The sequence below is a fragment of the Triturus cristatus genome, chromosome 6 (genome assembly GCF_964204655.1).
Source record: "Triturus cristatus chromosome 6, aTriCri1.1, whole genome shotgun sequence".
NCBI classification, from domain to species: Eukaryota; Metazoa; Chordata; class Amphibia; order Caudata; family Salamandridae; genus Triturus; species Triturus cristatus.
The window spans coordinates 1517820441-1517840052 of NC_140589.1; the positions used below are offsets into that span (position 1 = coordinate 1517820441).

Below are 19612 nucleotides of genomic sequence, written 5' to 3' on the forward strand. Positions count from 1 at the left end.
ATCTGCAAAAGGCATCCATTCCCTTTTAGGCCATCCTTCCCCATCTTGTATGCTTTCTAAAGTGTCCCTAGGACACAGCAAAGTATAACTGGAGAATTTGACTAGCACTAACCAGAAGTGTCTTGTTGATAAAGGATTGAAAGGAGATACACTTCCATAGGTTATTTAGCACCCAGATGCTATGACTGTATATTGTTTGCATTTTAGATGCCATTGATCTTGTCCTTTAGCCTCCCTTAGTAAATCTCAATACATTAATCTATGCAGTTGTACCCAGGAGTTAACTGTGCAGGTAAGAGTGATGTGGCGGGGTGGGGTAAGTTACTCGACAGACGACGACGAAGGGAAATTAAATATTAATTTCCCCTCACCGTCGTCTGTCGAGTCCCCCCAGACACCGCCTCACCTCTCTTACCTGTATGGCCGCTCCTGGTTGTACCCCTGTGTTATCAGTCGACAACTGGTGCCCTAAGTGAACCATGAAATAAACTCCCCACCATATTTTTATATTAATTTATTTAAATGTGATTTTTTTCCCACAATTTGGCATCTCACTTATCTTGGTTTCTAGACAACTTTCTATGGATTTTCTAGGATCATGTTATACTTCTTACTTATTTATACTGTGTAATTGGTGTGAATTCCCCCATGGCATATTTACTGTTACATAAATGGCCCAGAGAGTACTGAATCGAGCAAGGGTGCTAAGGCAAGGAGCGCGATAAAAGGTGAACCTTGTTGAATAAAGTGAAAAAAAGTGCAAAGCAATCTTTCAGTTACATTACAGGTCTAGAGCAGTGGTTCTCAACATGTGATTGTGGGAGCCCTGGAGTTCAGTAACCCCTACTCAGGAGGTTTGTGACTGCTTAGAAAATTAAATATTATTAAAAGATGAATACAATTTTTATAAAGAGCAACATTTAAAATTGAAAATCTTCAAACATTCTGTAAACATGAAGGAATTTTAAATTGGAGGCTAAAAATTAAGTCAACATCCTCAGATTGATTTGTGGGATCAGTGCAAGTGCATGAAACAGAATATATGATGGACAATGAGTGGCCTCAATTGAATTTAGAAAAGCTCCCACCTTCCCATTAAAATTACAAATTTGATATTTAAAAAAAAAAATTGTAAATTAAAGAAAAATATTTTTGTATTTGTTTGTTTTTTCTGTATTTTTCTATGTATTGTTTTGCTGTTTTGCTGTTCAAACCATCAAAAGTGCTTAGACCAGAGTCCCCTGTTAATGACAGTGTGGATCCCTGGACTCCCATAATGATTCTGTTGAAGTCCCTGGGTTCCAACAATGATTAAGTGGGGGTCCACAGAAGTTAAAAGGTTAAGAACCACAGGTCTAGAGAATTTCTTGTAGAACATGTGGGGGAAAGAAGTCTATTTAATCTGGGACAATTCCACCAAAATGTTATTTCCTTAGGAAGAAGCACATTGTTTAGGTTTTTTTTCCCAAATGGCAGTTATTGGCTGTACAACTAAATCATATTCCTCGAAAAGAAAGGCAGGCCTATTGTTTTGCAGACGAGTGTTCTGTAATTTCAAAAAAATGTATTGCCTAGGTGCCTTCGGTCCAGCTGCCCCTTCTCAGTAATTCTCATTTTTATCTTTCTCCCTGCCTCTAACCATCTTGTTACCAAGTAATGCGTTTTCCTCCATTTCAGACCTTTTTGATATTAAGAATAATTCTTCCAATCAGTCCATTTCGGTCTGTTCTGCTTGCCTCTGGGGCCCTGCCATCTGCTCAGCGTTGTGCACTGTAACTACTGTTTAACAAAATGCTGCCAATTTAAAACAAGACATTTTCCACACAGCCCTGCTCACTGCCCGAGATATTTCTGAGTCTTGCAAATATTGCTCGCTTTTGAAAAACGACTTTCAAATACTTTAGCATTTTTTATGCTTCTACATTCGATAGCACTGTGACAATAATACATTTGACCCCAGAAAAGGATGCACTCAACTTCAGCTAGTAATGGTTTCCATTTCTCCAGGAAGGCCTTGGCACAACGCTATTTGCAGCTGCTCGCCACATTGCCCCATATGGTGCCCGGGGAGTGCTAAACAGTGACACACATGCTACCCTGTGCCGAGAGTCAAAACATGTCACTTTTCATGCTCTGCTCGAATTCAGCTGGCCGGGAGATGTTTGGTTGCTTCTCGGTGCTTCTTCTGTGCCTGCCGGAAGCGAAACAAAAGGCTCGTAATGTTTCTCGGTGGCGTCGGTGTTGCTCTGTTGTCCTTGTTTTTGAAGAACAAGACACAGCAGTGCTTTCGAAGGGCACGGCCGAGTGCCAAGGCGTTCGTGGAGACATGTGTGTGGTGTATACACACACGTACATGTGCACTCACTGTTTACAAACATAGAAGGACAGCTGACTTAAAATTAACTACAATTAGATATGGGAATGAAACCAGAGATGTTTTTTGCGAACTATTTATGCTGCGTCTTTTGCCATCACCACATTTTGGGCTTCATATAGAAGGATGAATTCCGTTTATGCACTCACACTCAGAGGGACCAAATTCTAATATTGTACGTAAGCCAGTTCACAAAATAACATTTAATTTGTGGAAAATGTGGTGCTTTACACAAATTGATGTGTGCTTATCCATCTCACCCAGCCTCAAAATGTGTGACTTCTAGTGGGTCTCAGAGTATGGCATGCACAATGTGGGTATCTCCAAAGTGTTAACTAGAGATCTGCACAGGGCACAACTATCCTCGACTGTGGGAGCCATGCTCTGGTGACCTCCAGGCACTGCAGGCCTCCTTATACTAATCCACATGGGCGTCAGTGTGTTCAGTTTAGGGGAGGAAATAAAGGGCTAGATGTATCAAAGGGTTTTACCCGTTCTGAGTCTATGAGAAAATGTGTTGTACATAAGGCCCAAAATCATGAACATTTGCATGTATGGGTCTGTACATTGAAAATTTATTCATTGAATTGACACATGAAATTGTATGGGTGGGACCTCCTGACATCACGAGGCCCCTGTGTTCCCATCCATCCATTTTAAATATGGCAGGTTCGCGGGGTCATTGTGTCATTGTGTGAAGAAGCCCACTCAGATCTCCACCTTGTGTGTTCTTGTGAGCTGGGCCCGCAGCAACTCCAGGGGTGAATGGAGTCAGCCTGGATGTGAAGAAGGCCATCTTTAAAGGAGACCTCATAACAAAGCATAGTTTAGTATAACATGTTACTATCTATGTCCTGTCTGCTTTTGTAAGTCACCTACACGTCATTCCCCTCCCATTGTTTGATGAATCTGGGTACATGTTCCTATATCCATCCACTGCCCTCCTGCCAGAGAGGTGCCAGCAGACCACCCACTACCGTAGATCATTTGCTCTTGGCTGGGGGCCACTTTGCACCATTCCACTGAGCTCTGAAAAACGACTTACTTTCGCTACAGGAGGTGAAGCCAGGCCAAAGCCTTCCTATGGATTCTCCAGGCATCAGGCAGAGATGAACAAATGTAATATAATCATCTTCGATGCGCATTTCCAAAAATCTATGTTCACCCTTTCGATTGCATGTTTGATAAATGTCACACATGACAATGATTTTCCTCACCCTTTGCTAAGTCAAGTATGGATTTTACATCTAAAATAGACATATTTCAGTGCTAAAGATGAATGTGAAAGTCTTCTTTGGCAAAAAAATATGCCGCCATGACGTACAGCTCACACTGTTTTTTAGGTCTCGCTGAGCCCCAGCGCTTGCGCTGGCTCGGAGAGATATTTTATAGTTGGGATTTTTAGAGTGCTGCCTGTGGCCTAAAGCTTGAGTGCACGTGAGCGTGCACGCGCGCAGCCGCCAATCACTGCTGCGCGCGCACCACTCACGTGCTTGCAGTTGCCACACGCAGCGCTCCCGTCCAAGCGATCGCGATCACTTTCGCTTTGATCGCGATCGCTATTACTTTCATTTTCACGGCCGCGCGGCCGTTATTATTTTCCTCTTACCCTTACTATGTTCAATTAATCCCTGCCCAGCTCTCTTCCTTAACATGACTCTCTCCCACCTACATTCTATTCTCTGAGACGCTCACTCTCCGCATTACTTTGCGCCCCCCCCCCCATCCATCTCGCTCTCTCCGTGCATTACACAGCCCCTTTACTCCCACTCTCTTCATCTTGCTGTCGGGCTTCTTTATTGTTTTCAGCCCTCAATCTCTCCTTGTCCTCATTCTCTTCTGCCCCCCCACCCCCTTCAGCCCTCACTCTCCCCTCGCACCCCGTAACTCGCCTCCCTCACTCTCCTTTTGTCCTCACAGTTTCCTCCCTGTGCTCGTGATCTCTCTGCCCCCATTCTTTCACTCTTCTCCATGCCCTCTCAGCATCCCTCCCCGACGTAACCCCCATTCCCTCGCTCGCCCTCTCTCTCTCCCTATTCCCCGCCTCCCCTTTGCTTTCTCCCTCCCCTCACTTTCCCCTTCCCTCACCTCCTCCTCGCTCTCCTGTCCTCGCGCTCGCTCTTGCCCTCCCCTCCTGGCAGTGAGGTATTACCACCGCCTGCAGGGCCCGCAGAGGATGCGGCTAACGAGGACAGATTGTTGTCATTGAGCAGTAATTACTTCATTGAGCTCGGCGCCTGCATTGGGGAAACAGGGCGGTGCCCGCTAGGGGTCCCTGGCATCCGTGGCGCCTGCAAGTCGCTATCGTGGCATCTTTGGCTGTCTCTGCCGTTAACAACCTTAACGGCCCTTGCTGTGGACCACCACCACACACTGCTGCGTCACAGCTCTGACACCCCGCGTGGTGCTACCAGAAGCACCACACTGCGAGCCTGTGCGGGAGCTGGGCCTGCAGGGTCCTTGTCATGGCAGCTTGCAAGGTCCCAGCGATGACGACATGAGAGGACTCTGCTGTGACCCTCCCCCGTGAAATCTCTCCCGAGGTCCCTACTGTTACACTGTGTGGTCGCTTGCAGCCACGACGCTCTACACAGCGTCACAGCCTGAGCGCTCGTGAGCTCCCTGCTATGACACCTAGCGAGGTGCTAAAAGAGACACTCCACACTGCGAGATCCGCCGTGACACCCAGTATGGAAGCTAGTCCTGGGCCTGCGCGTCCCATCCATGACAGCTTGTGAGGTCCCAACCATAGTTATTATGTGGTCTATGCAGTGACCCTCAGCCAGGTCTCTACCATGATACCTCACACGGTCCCTGCTGTAGTCGCCCGCAGTCCTAACAATCACAGCAATGACACATCGCAAGGTCTACACACAGTGGTAGGGCGACCAACTGGCATGGGTGCAAATTCAGGACGGTGAGTGTAAAACTTCAGAACAAAGGGTCAAAATTCAGGACAAAAATTCAGGACAGGATGTCAAAATTCAGGACAAATCTTAGGGGTAAAAGGTAAGTTTTACAGGCACATCAGAGGAGGTCGCACAATAGTATAAAAGCAAGTAAATAGACAACCACTTAAGTACAAGTCAAAAGAAGTTTATATTCGGTTGAGACAATCGTGCACTTCACGTTTTTAGGTCTCGCATGACCCAGCGCATGCGCTGGTCTGGCGAGACTTATTGAGAGGGCTCCAAAAAGTGCTACCAGGCCAGCCTAGTGCTACAGTGCATGTGCGCTTTACCGTGCGGCCGCTTTGATGTTTGATCGTGATCCCGCACGGCCGCTTTGCATAGCCAATAGGTCTCGCTTTTGGGACCTAATAAGTATTTAGTTATGCAACTGTTGCATGGCTAAAAGCTTATAAGGTCCCAAAGGCGAGACCTATTGGCTATGCCAATGCTTGTTTCTGAATGTCAACGTTTTGTATAGTGTAGCTTTCCACCGTGTGCCTGCTTCTAGAATGAACATTCTCTTAACCAGCACGAGTGTTCCCTTTTGTGCAAATGTTAACAAGGAGTACTGTTGACTTTCGACAATCAATCCAGTTAACTGGCAGTTTGCCATTGGACCCCCTCAGACGGAGCAGTGTACCCCACACGTGCACATAGTTATATAGGATTGTGGACACCCAAACACTTTAACTGCACGAGGGTGCCAGGGCACTTGGTGACATCATAGATTCATATGTTTAAGTGCAAAAGCACAGGGTGAGTATGCACCGTGTAACACCATGAATGTGACATTCGAGCATGTACTTGTTTGATGCGACATTGTAAAGGCTTGTAGTTGATTTCCGTAACTTTAGTAATGTAAGTAATGCATGTATTTGGTATCAAAGAATGCTGCAATGGAACGATGAAACATCAGAAAGGGTTACGAATTTGCACATGGGCCAACAAATACGTTTAGTGAATTGTTGTTCCTTCATGAAGGTTGGTACCACACAGGTGGCATGACGTGATGCCACTAAGGCCTGTAATACATTGGTGGCAAGTCACATAGGTGCGCACCTCTTGGTTGTGACACAAATAAACAAACTTTAAATTAACTCACACAAGTCTGCACCTCACAGTTGTGACAACAGGGACCATGCATGCATTGATGTAAGCTCACGTAGGCCTGTGCCTCACATATAAGACAACAAGGGGCATCGCAGCAAGCCTTGCTGCTGCGCTGCCCTACGGCAAAAGAAAAGTGTACGATTGCACCGTATCTATTAGATTTGGCATATTCCGGTCCTTTTCCCCTGCGCTGATGTCCAATGGGCTGCTGTGCGCCGGCACAGGCACCTTTGCACCATGGTGCAAAGGGGTCTGCGTTGCGGGGATGATTATTTTTCTGCAGGAAGGGAAACCTTCCTGCACAAAAACAATCACAACAAAAACAATCACAAGAGGCTTTTTCCTCTTTCTATGTCAGACATAGATAGAGGAAAAACAAGGGGAAATGAAGATATTTCTCCTCGTTGTTGTACCTCCCTGATGCCTCCACTAGAAATGTGTACGTTTTTGGCGCTGCCACAGACTTATGATTTCTCGAAAATCTGGGGCAGTGTCAAAAAGCTATGGTGTGGTAAATAATTTTCCTTTACCGGGACTGAATTTGATACAGAAACATAATAAAATAGCTCAATAAAATGAGAGGCAGAATCCGTGGTATTAGAGGTTCGGAATGGGCTTTATTCCAATAATCGATTATAATCGGATGCTTCAAGTTCCATCACCCCGGAGGTTCAGGAAGTGAAGTACATACATTATTGACATGAAATGACTTTTATAGATCATGCATTACAATGAGGCGAATACAGTAGGCGTAACAATTGATAAGGAAAATGACGAATATCATGCGTAACCGAAAATGGGTGTAATAAGGAGTAAAAAGGAACGTAATTGGTTATGATGTCATATATAGGTGGATCTATAAGATAATACTTGGCATAGATGCGCGCGCAGCAGTATGACGTGTAATTGACGTGTAACTAGGGGGTGAAGGGGACTTGACATTTAGCTCTACATGTGGAGACAAGAAGTCTGGGGGGTCAAGTCAACCTAATCCCAAATCATATCTAACATCCTATGTTTAAAGAACTATGTTATCCATAAAGAAGGACTCTCGGACAGAATCTATTCTATACTGACTGTGCGTGCGTGTACAAGCGTCTAGGTGTCTACACTAAATGCGAGGGCAGGAATCTTCCATAGTAACAGGACTATGAATTACTTGCATGAGGGCAGAGAAGCCGGGCCCTTTGCTTGGTAACTGGAAGAATGTTTACTTAAACTACTAGGCAGGAATGCATCGGCTGAGGGGGGAAGCAGATAACTCGAAGGTGAAATACAGTTCTTGGCAGAGAATAGGCTGATGTCAGGCTTCGTGAGCCGCGCAGAGAATGAGACAAAGTTCATGGTCACAGATGCAGGCTCAGACTGGAGCTTTCAGAGGCAGAAGGCAAGAAGAGTTTGATGACAGAATCAGGGCCTACTTGCCTGGACTGTAAAATGGCATGAGTGAGCCATATAAAGCCGGTGGCCTTTTGTACTTAGGAATGGAATATCCGGCCTATTCATGGCGGATCTGACAGAGGACATGTTGACGGTGGACGCACATGTGTTTGCGTCTTTATAACTGGAACTGGAGGGAACATACATGTACTTGTGACATGCACATAGAACCGTTGGGGTCCAAGATAGGGGACATAACTGACCAGAAAAATCCATATTTCCACAATGGATGTTGCTAGGAACACCCCCAGCAACACCCTTGGAACGCCCCTTTCATGCAGTTTTCTGCATCAAAGAGGCACAAATTTATAAGGCCATGAAAAGCCATGTAACATGGCTTAAGGTGGCCTTATAAATATGCCAGTGGCACATTGCGTCACCGGAACATCAAAAAAGTGACGTTCCGGTGGCGCAATATTGCCAGTAACCAAAGGTTCCCAATGTTTAATGGAACATCGCTTAGCTTGTTTCTCACTGGTGTGGGAACAAAGACTTATAATGTATTTATGAGGCATGTAAGTCCTTATAACTTACAACTGTGGTAGCAAAAGTATGCAATCGCGGCAGCATCTCTCCAATAATTCAGTAATACATACAGAGTCCTATTGACAATGTTCCACGATTGAAGCATCAGTTGAGCAATTTGGCAAGTAAGCTGGGAACATGTATTCAGGCTTAAATCCATAATTAGCTGCTTATAATTACACATAAAGGGATGCTGTATCATGCTAGAGGTAGAGTTCGGAGAATAGAACCATTAGTTAGTGATTGGATCGGGAAAGTAATCCAGCATGTTAAGGGTGGAGTCAAGTCAAGTCAAGTCAAGTCAAAGATAGCTTTATTCGATTTCGTTAAAAACCATAAAAGCACACAAGAAACAACGATCACATGTTAAAAAGAATGTACAAGTAAATCCAATTAATTACATCTTAATAAAACAGACTTATAAAATCAAGGGGTACTAGGAAATAGAAGATCTGCATCTGATTACATATTTCAGAAATTTAGATACAGCCTTAACAGTCATTTCATCTTCAAGCATGAGCAATTTTACAAAGGCTGGTCTACACTGCCTTAAACCCCAAATTTTTAATAAAGGTATCAAATGTCTCTTTCTACCCCACGCATAGAATTTACAGAACAAAAGACTATGAATAGATGATTGCTCCGAGATATCATCGCATGGACATTTGATTAAATGGGGAGACCAATTATTTGTTTCAGGGAATGTGATTAACCTATAATAACAATCAGTTCTCAAACGGGCCAGTAACATTCTATCATAACAGGAATAATCAGGTGATAGATAAAACTGTAGACCAAAGCCCTGAAGGAGTAACTGATGGTGTGAAACAGATTTCTTCATGCTCTCTTTAGTCCACCGACTGTTTTCTAAGAAAGCGAGACATCGTCCTTTAAAATCCTTTCTTGAAAACGTGGATAATAAACTTGGATTATTAAAATGATGCGGTAGGCCCATATTTGTTAAAAAGCCTTAATGTATACTAACCAAGGAATGTTTTTACTTCTTTCGAGGTTAATACAATCAGATAGGACAGTTCTATTTAGAGTAGTAGCTGATGAGGTCCAGATCTTGTACCACAATAACAAGGGGCTGATTCTGATCAAATCAGAAATATAAGTTATATTCAATTCATTATGGCACACATACGTGGAAATAGACCTGGGGACTGCTAGCAAATACCGGAGGAAAATGTTTTCCCTTACTTGAATTACCCGGCAGTCTGCGATACCCCAAAGGCCGGCCCCGTATGTAGCGATTGAAACACATTTAGCTTTGTAGATGTCCATTAAGATACGGACCGGTCTACCTCCTAATTTGTTTGCGAACTGTTTCAAGGCTCCAAGTGAGCGTGCGAAAGCTAGATTTCTAGCGTTGACTGCTGGTGTCCAGGAACCCCTGTAGTTAAATCAAATCCCTAAATAAGAAAATGAATCTATTAGTTCTATCTTAGACTGGTTTAAAAAGGTATTGCAAGGAACTTTGGACGCTGATGAACAACTCATGGTAAAAGTTTTTCCAGTATTAATTTTTAGGCCCCTGGATGACATGAAAGTTGAAAAGCTAGTTAACGCTTTTTGGAGTCCTAGTTGAGTTCTGGCCATGATAACTGCATCATCAGCGTATAATAAAATAGGAACGGCCTCGCCGTTTATCTGGGGATAATCTACTTTCATCTTCATTAAAAACTCAGCCACACCATTTATATATAAGTTAAAAAGAAAGGGAGCCAGGATGCAACCCTGGCGTACGCCTTTCATGATAGGAAATTTGTTAGTGCATTCACCATTTTTACCAAAACGGACCTTAGCTCCTGCTCCACGATATAACTCTATGATGAAATTCAGAATGTTCATATCAATGCCTAATGAGATTAAAGTGTCCCACAGGAGTTCATGGCTTAAACAGTCAAAGGCTGATGTTAAGTCGACAAAGGTCATAAAAAGGTTGCCCTTCTTAGCTATCGTATATTTTGCAGTTATAATAGCTAAATTAAGTCCTTGTTCGACTGTGCCTAGTCCTTCTTTAAAACCGTATTGAAATTTAGAAAGGATATCACTGTCTTTTACCCATGCCTGTAATCTATTTAGGATAAGTCTTCCGGCTACTTTCATCAACGAATCCAGCAGCGAGATAGGCCTATAACATTTTGGATCATTGCGGTCACCTTTTTTAAAAATGGGGACTATTATTGCTTCCTGCCAAGTCAGGGGGAAACCCTTTTTATTATAGCTGTTTAATAAGTTGGTCAGGAGCGGGGCCCAAAAAGAGATGTTTTCCTTGAATAGATCTATGGGAATCCCGTCCGGGCCCGGAGCTTTGTTATTTGAACTTTCAATTAGGGCTAACTCCATTTCTATTACAGAAAACGAAATATCCAGAGGGAAACCCGTAATTAAGGAGGACAGGCTATTTTTCAATGTACTTTGTGTAGGAGTTAATAGACTACACAGATTGTCCTTCTTATACAGTTCAGTGTAGTGATCAACCCAGGCAGATTGTTCAATTGCCAGGTCTATCACATCAGTTTTTCTATCTATAAAAAAAGGAGCATTAACTGCTTTCCAGAATGCAGTATTGTCTCTCAGGCAGGACGCCTTTAATAGGGCAGTCCAGGCATTCTCCTTAATCTCTTGTTTTCGCTTTCGTATGGAAAGTTTATAAACTAATCTGGCTGCTCTAATATTTACGTAGTTCTTAGGCGTGGTTTTTAAGCACTGTTTTAGATTTGCATGGGCTGTGCTGCATTCAGAGTTAAACCAGCCCTCGAGCTTTTTTCCACGTCCTTCACTGGGCGTTCCGGTCAAATTATTGGATATTTGCAGCGCAATCGATTGGAAAGCTTTAATGACCAAGTTGGGATCTGGAGAATCTGCCAAACAGATCATGATGTTAGAATATTGGTTGGAAATTAGGCTATGCAAGAAGTTGACTGAATCAACCATTTTCCATTTAATTGCATAACCATTTTTTCTCGCCATTTGAATAGAATGACCATAAAGATTTTCCACTGTGTTTGGTAGTTTTCCATTCCTCAGTCCAATATCAAAGATTAAACTGATGGGAAAATGATCACTCATAGCAACATCCTCTGTTTTGAACATGAGGATATTGTGACGATAGCTATTAGTGATTAGTATGAAGTCTATCGTGGAGTGTAGTCCATGCCCGAAGAAGGTGGGTTGAAAACTAATTTGTGGGTTACAAAGCTCGTTTGCATAACCCAAATTCCAATCATGAATTAAAACATTTAGTGAGTTACCTAACGCTGACTGCTCAAAATGTGTGCAACTTTCGGCCAAAGGATTTAACAGACCACATGTATCCTTACTGCTATGTGGGCATAAGTGGCAGTTAAAATCACCGCAAAAAATAATACACGTATCTTTATGGCCTCTATCTGTACCACAATAGATCAAATTATTTATATCCTCGAGTGCATGCTTGTGGGCTCCCTTGGGAATATTGTTATATAAATTCACCAAGATAATTTGTCGATTGCCTCCAATGCCGAGGGAAAAAATCTGGTAAAAAACGTGACCGCCATTTGTCAAGAGCTTTATTGACATGGTTACCATATTAGAGATATACGTACAGAGTCCTCCCGAGGGTCTGCCCCTCCTGGACTGTACAGCAGGGGTAGTAAATGTACGGTACCCATCAAGATGGATCTCTTTAGTTTCCCATGACTCTTGCAAGCAGATAATATCATACTTGTCAGTAAAGTCTCTAAAGCTAGGATCCGTTATTTTATTTGATAGGCCCGCGATGTTCCAGGTTAACAAAGCTAGTTTGCTACACTGGGGGACTATTATCGGATCCATGATCAATAGATTCTCGTGGGCATCTGTTAAGTCAGACTGTAGGGGATTAACTCCTATAGTCTTTCCTTGGCTTAATCGCGGATATTGAGTGGACATAGAGTTTTCGGGAGTGGTATATATAGGTCCTACGAGCTCATTACGGGGTACATCTTCTGTAGTAGATCCGAGGAAAGTATAACTCACTGCTGTTTCAAGGGCTATTCTCTCAGATAAAGGCCCTATGGTGTCAGTTAATGGACTAATTCCTCTTTTAGTTTCCTCACTAGAAGCTCCACTAAGGGCGCCCTCGGGGGTGGTGGATAAGAGGCGTCAATCGACCGATTCCAGGCAGCTAAACCGGTTATCGGTCCGTATTCCTCTCCAATTGTCCAGTGGGCATACGTCTCTGGTTGTTTGCCGACCCCGCACCCACCTGTCGGCTGCTCTGTCTTGAGTACCTACCACACCCCTACTCTTATCAAAGTCTAGTTCAAAGGGCTTCCTAGGAGGATAAAAGAAGGACAGCCGCATTGTTGCAATATCTTCATTGTTAAACTGATTTGGCCAAGAGCAAATATAGTCAGCTGTAACCTGGTCATCGAAATTTACCAATATACAATCACCCTTCAGCGTTTTTTTGCCTTGCCCTATCCATGGTACTCTACGTACCATAAGGATCTTACTCGACCTATTGGGAGGCAGGGGCCGTCTTGAATTGAGCCAATGTTGAACCTTGTTCTTCAAAGATCCTACAGACTCCTCTACGTCTTCCCTCAGTTCTGGCACCCCAGTTAGAATCACCAAATATGGAGTTACTTCCGGGGGCAGGTCGATTGATGGTCTCTGTGGTAATACTTTTCCGTCGGGATTTGTCTTAGGTAACGGGGCGGAATTTCTGGGTGGAGTAGCCTTCTGCCTGCTAATTTGAGAAGGTTTGCTAGCATTACTAAGTAGATTATTCTCAAGAGCAGGAGGATCAATAACTAAATTAGGATCTATTAAAGGTGTGCTTTTGATAAATTGTGAGACCCTCGTTGAGTTATTATTAATGGTTTGCATCCTTATTCCATCGTTATTTACTCCAGATTTATTCAGTGGTTTAACGAAAGCAATCAATTCGATTAGTTGTTTTTCAACGCCTTTTAATCTGGCCTCTAGAGGGGAAAGATGTAATTTGAGTAATTTGCTCATTTGCTCAAGTATTTTAGTATCCACCTCTATTGCCATGCTAGTTGAATTTAAACTGGGGGAAACAGTAATACAATCTGTGTCCATTGTAATGTTACACGAGTCTAAGCAAGGGTTACTATGCGTAGACTGTTTATGGTTTTGTCCCTCCTCTTGATCACTTAATACTGGGACGTCGGTCTCCCTATCTATGGATTTTGGCAATTTCTGAGGCTTTCTAGGTTTTTTAGCGTGTCTCGTTTTTCTTTTTTTGACAAGTTTTAGGGATTTAGGTATTGTTCCCTCCCTGCTCCTCCTCCGCTGTGTATCAGTTGATTTAACTAACAAGGAGTCATGTGGGTGAGTCAAGGACCTGTCTGGTTCTAAGACCGAAAGGAATTCAGAAGCCGATACTGATAGGTCGACCATATTAGGGAGACTCTGTCGAGGCGGTAGGGGATCTGTGGAAACCGCACCAGTTGTTGATTTATTTGGAGTTTTAACTGAAGCAAAATGGCCCATCGAAGATCGTTTTGCCCGTGCCAACTCCTGAGAGACTCTACGCTCCATGAGTGCGATCCCTTGGTCAATCACAGAGTTTGCTCTAACAATGAAGTTATCCAAGGGACCAGTAATACTGGTCGACTCCGTAGCTGTTTTGTTCCTGCTCCCTTTTGCTCTTGTGGTTGCCATGGTTTCAGTAAGTAACAAAAGCGCTGACGTGGCCTAAGACAAACAAAAGATAATAAAGTATTTAGACCATCGAATAGCAAGTCTTAGGGAAGTAGCCCGGTCCGGTCTTGATCGGTCTTTAACGGGCTTAAACGGGCCCGCCCTTGGCCCGGGCTTCGCCCGGCGCCGCCCGCGCGCGTCCCGCGAGGCGGAGGGCGGCGTCAGTTTTGTAGCGCCTTCGGGCGCGAAAATGCGGCGCTTCCGGGGTGCCAAGGATCATGGGAGATGTAGTTTCCAATGGTTCTCCCCCCACACGGCGGTCGCGTTTGTCCGGCGACGGCGGGAGGGAGATTCAGGCGTCAACAGGGAAGGCTGCCCCAAGGATCAGGAGGCACAGCAGGTAAGTGCAACAGCACTCAGAGATTGTTTCCACCTCGTAGCACCGGGCTAAAGTATAACTGGTTGAGCTAACATTGAGCTGTAACGAATAACGTGGCATGCTGAGGTTGAAGTCTCAGGACTAATATAGCAAGGTAGGGGCGGAGCCTGGGGAATAACATGCCCTTCCTAATGTGAAATCTGGGGTCCCTGCATGCTACAGACCAGACTATGTAAATTCTGTCACTTTCATAGTACAATGATAGAGATTAAAAAGAATATTAAGTGACACTGAATGGAGATTGGTGAATGTCGGAGCAATTAAAAAAACACAAAGGACTACACAACAGCGCCTATCAGAATAAGCTGGCTTTAATTGCAGGGGCCTGGCCCAGGCTGGCTTCTGCGTGTCCACTGTTGAACTGATATTTCATGTAATCTAAGGGGCCAGATGCATCAAAGCGTTTTGCCCATTCTGTGTCTATGGGAAAATGTGTTCATGCACATGGCCCTAAGGAAATTGCCTTATTTAGTTTCGAAATAGAATGACATATTTTAGGGTAATAATGAAGGACAATGCAAAAGTTCTCAAAGGATCCTTAGGTGGTGAGTAGCAATCTGTTAGACTCAGCACTAAACTGATCTGAGTTCTGTACAGTTGTAATGAAAACAGCCAATCATATCCTATTCACTCACTTTTTACTAAAAGAACATGATTGCAGCATTCAACACAAAAGCCACATGTTTCTGTAAACCCAGCCAGCGGCGGCCCCTCCATTAGGGAAGAGGAGCGTCGCCCACCTGCTCCCAGTGCAGTGCAGCAAAAATGAAAAATAAAACAGTATAAAATGAATCACCATTTTTTTTTTCATTGCTCCCATCCGAGCGTATTTGGGGATGGGCTGTTGCTGACTGGCAGCAGGGCAGTGGTGCTCACTCCAACAGTTTGCACTGCACAAATCACTTTGGACTGCCGTCTTGTGACAACCAGTCAGCTTTGCGCTGTGTAAACCTCTCCACCTAGCTGTCTCAGACAGCTGGGTGGAGAGTAGGCACTGGCCTCCTGTGCCTACTGGAGCGTCAAGGCAGCCTGCTCCAGCCAATCCTGGCGCTGCTGTCAGGCTGCTCATCTGCAGCATGAGAGCAGCGTTGGGATTTGCAGAAGGGGGTTGCCTGAGGCTCCATGAGGTGTGCCTTCGAGCTGACTGCAGAAGAAAGAAGAAAATGCAGAGCGAAACGGGGGTAAGTTAAACATTTGTAATTATCTCTTTGCGGCCCTCCCCTGGGTTTGTCTGTCGCCCCACACACCCCTCCAGTGTTGAGGGTCACGACCCGCCACTGAAACCAGCCAAGCCTAGTCTTATTTCACAACGCTCATCACCTACTTGGACTTGGGCATCTCAAGCCACTGTGTGAGCCTGTCTCAGCAATCGCACTCACCTCCAATACTGCAAATAGAGATACAGTGCAATTGGAGCCGCAAGCTTAAAATACATCACACCAGGAGCATTGCAGGCTGTTGGGAGGTGATGCTGGTGTCAGTATAGAGGAGTAAATGGCAGGGTCAGCTACAAAACAGTCAGCCTCCTTGCCTTGCATTCAGTTTTTCTGCTGATACTACCTCAGGCTGGTTGTTGTGGGGGAAAGACCCTGGGTGCAAAGAGTTTTAACCCCTTCCCTGCTCATGACGGAACCACTCCGTCATGAGCCACGGTTGCGCTGTGCTCATGACGGAGTGGTTCCGTCATGCTGCGGCCGTTGGCCGCCGCTCCGCCCACGCGGCGCTAATTCCCCGCCTGTGCGGGCGATTAGCGCAGTGGGCGGAGATGTGACGGAACCACTCCGTCATGAGCACAGCTCAACTGTGGCTCGTGACGGAGCGGTTCCGTCACAAGCACAGCGCCACCGCGCTGCCCCCAAACCCCCCCCCAGCGCCGCGGCAGAATTCCTGCCGCGGCGAAGGGGTTAAAGCACTTCGGAGCATATTTACAAAACAAATGTTGGAGCATGGTGTTATGCCAAATTTGTCAACGCCGCGCTCTGACATTTTCAAAATGCAGGAAGGCGCCGTTTTCACAAGAATTTGGCGCACCGCTGTTTTTCTCCTAGTGCTGGTGCTAAAAAGTTGCCGAGCACCTGCGCAGGCACCCTTGCACCATGTTCCAGGAGTGCCTACACTGCAGGGGGCGGATGTTTGTGTGTAGGAAGGGACACCTTCCTGCAAATAAACAATCCATAATAGCGATTTGTTCTTTCTATGTGTGCTGAAAATGCAGCACACATCGAAAGAGCAAAAAACGAGGAGAAGTTTATAATTTCTTCTCATATTGCCATTTTAAGACCAGGTATTCCCAGGCCTTAGTTTTCGGTGCTGCCTCAGCCTTGTAAATGTAGGGCAGTGTCGAAAGTCAATCGGTGTTGCTGTGGAACGTCCACCGTCCTCTACGGGAAATGGGTGATCGCCTCTTTGCCACAGAGGACTGTAGCGGAAAGGGGCATATTTACGAGGAGGTGTTTAGCAACATTAAGTGGCTTAGCACCACCTTGTAAATATGGGGAATGCCTCAATGCCATTGAACCGTCATGAAATGTGACACTCCGGTGGCATTAAGGGCTTGTAAATATGCCCCTTCATATGCGCACGCATGCACCGAATGCATATTCAAATGGATGTTTGTTGTGATAGAACATATACCTCCATACAGGTCTTTAATGAGAATGACAATGGACGCATGCAATGGCCTCAGTTTGCTAACCTAAAGCAGTCAATGACTGAAGGGGGCTGACCCACAGCTCCTCCCTGGATTTCCTTGTTTGTCGATGGCATAAGATCTTGTTGACAGCTAAAGCGGACTATAACCAGACCTAAAAAGTACAACGTATCAGCCCGTAGGTAGCTACAAAAACATCCATTTTAAATTTCTCGTTTTGTCTGTTTAAACAACCACTTGCCAACATGACTATTTTCAGTTTAAAGAAAGGAGACCACATTGTCCCTGTAAGTGTGATTTTGAGCTCGAGACATGCCCTGCCCGCTGCATCCATCTCTGTGATCAGGATGACATGTCTGCCCACAGCACTGTTTTACAAATGTGTGGAAGCAAATGTCTGTCTGGCAATTTGAGTTAGGGCTTCAAGTGATCAGCGTCGCCCTCGTGCTATTTCTGTCATTGCGCCTGCGCGAGGAGCCCTGTCTGTGGAGCCAGGCTACTGGCAGAATCAATCCAGATCACGGGGACAGATTCAGAGTGACAGGATCAGACAATGACGCTTTCTTTCACCTTGATGGAAGACATGAGCCCCGGCGCTGCCACGGCTGCTTTGCGCCTGCAGTTTCTGCTTACCTTCTTTAACCCTGTTATCTTATTCCTCCCTAGGCCAAAGCAGCAAGCCAAGATGGCGGAGTACTGCAAAATGATTTTCGGGGACGGATTGCTTACGGACCCACTGGAAAAATATCCAGTAAGATGGACGTGCATGCATGTTATGCCTGACAGATATCCGAGTCTGAATTTCAGATTATAGCATTATGGTATCGTGGATATATCATAGCAAACTTTGATAAAGTGACAGTTGTTTTTGGTTTAAGGGTGGTTCATCCACTGGTTCTGCAACTAATGCACTGGTGACAGCAGATGGTCCCCAGACAGTCTCCAGAACAGAGGTGTTTGAATGGTTGTGGCTCCAAAGATGTTGCAACCTAATGTGCCCATTACCTACAGCTTTTTGATAATTCAAGTACATATAAGGATGTCTCCAAGTTATGTTATTGATAGGGTAAACTGCCCACAAGGGAATCATTCAAAAGTATATACATTGCAAAGTTAAAGTCTGTTGTAGATGTACTTTCCTGCTATCATACATTTATTAGTAATTGCATGGAACAATTAGACTGAGAAAAAAATCACACAGACAGGTGTATATACTGGTTGAATGCAACAAATTATATTAAAGCACAACAAATGCAGGGGTTCAATGAGATTAGTTACACGTCGGCTCGGTTTGCGGCAGTCTGAAAACTGAATGTGCCACCCGAGTTCTAAGTCATCGGACTGATGATACCCTTTTTGGCAGTTTACCCAATCAATTGTTTGATCCCAACCCCACAGAGGACTGTTGGTGGCCCTTCTGTATATAATGGTCCAGGTTATTTTATTATTTGTATGTATTGCATGCATATGTTTATGATATTTACTATGTACTCTGATAATTTATGCCTATTTTTTTACTCTTATGACAGTGTATTTCTCACTATGACCCTCATCACAAATGTGACAGGATAACCATAAAAGAATTGCCTCAAATGGAAATGCTGATACCACAATGATTGGCATTCCCACCTATGGGAATTGCGAGTTGTGAATTCTCCAGGCAGGGCAGACTGGGGAACCAAAAGCAACGATGGCAAAAATGCTCGAACCAGCCCTGCTCACTTCTCTCCTAGCGCAATCTCTGTATCTCCATTGATCGATTCCTTATCTCCCTCTCAGTCGCCCCTCTCTGATTGCTGTCTCTTTACCTTCCCTTTCACTCTCTCTTGAAGCCTCCCCGCCACCTGCCACAATTAACCTCAGGGATCTGAGGAAAGTGACAGCGGCAACTGGAGCGCAACTGGGTTTTTTGAAATGTGGCCTCCAACTGCAACCCACTGGGGAAATGCCCAGTGGAATTAATGGCCTGTCTGAGCAAAACTCCAGGAATAGCTGTCCACACACTGATTTCTCTATGTTTTTTCCCTCGTTCTGGGCCCTTTTCCACAATCTCAATTTGACACGTGTTTCCTGGCGAACCATGTGCCGGAAAGATATCAGTAGTGCAGTGTTCATGCAAAACATGTAATTTTGACTCGGCCGAATAGTCTTATTACCATCCGAATTAAAACCTCCCAGCTTGAAATGATGGAAACTGTGTCATTACCCAGGTGAAGAGATAAGAAAATGCACCCATTCAAAAATTATGTTAACTTTTCATTTTTTCCCTAACATGCTATATTTCCCTAAAAGGCCACGTGACAATTGTAAATTAAGTGATAACATATGATGAACAAATACATTTCCAAACCATTGCAAATGCCCAAAAGTGAATACATTGCGGGTTTACATGTAACTTGTCTTGCACGCACCTTGTGGATACTTTGACACTGATGTTAGCAAGGCCTCTGTGGCACACAGAAAGAGCATGCACGCTGTGCATG

At 44.6% G+C, this 19612-nt stretch overlaps 1 protein-coding gene across 3 annotated transcripts in view; it reads left to right on the forward strand.

Moving 5' to 3' along the window:
* The window catches only part of PLCB1 (phospholipase C beta 1), a 2173917-nt gene that overhangs the window by 1470615 nt on the left and 683690 nt on the right, over positions 1-19612 (forward strand). For all 3 annotated transcript variants that reach the window (XM_085612648.1, XM_085612647.1, XM_085612649.1), the window contains exon 13: positions 17796-17880. In XM_085612648.1, the coding sequence (XP_085468774.1) occupies positions 17796-17880 (85 nt within the window). The remainder of the gene's footprint in view (positions 1-17795; positions 17881-19612) is intronic.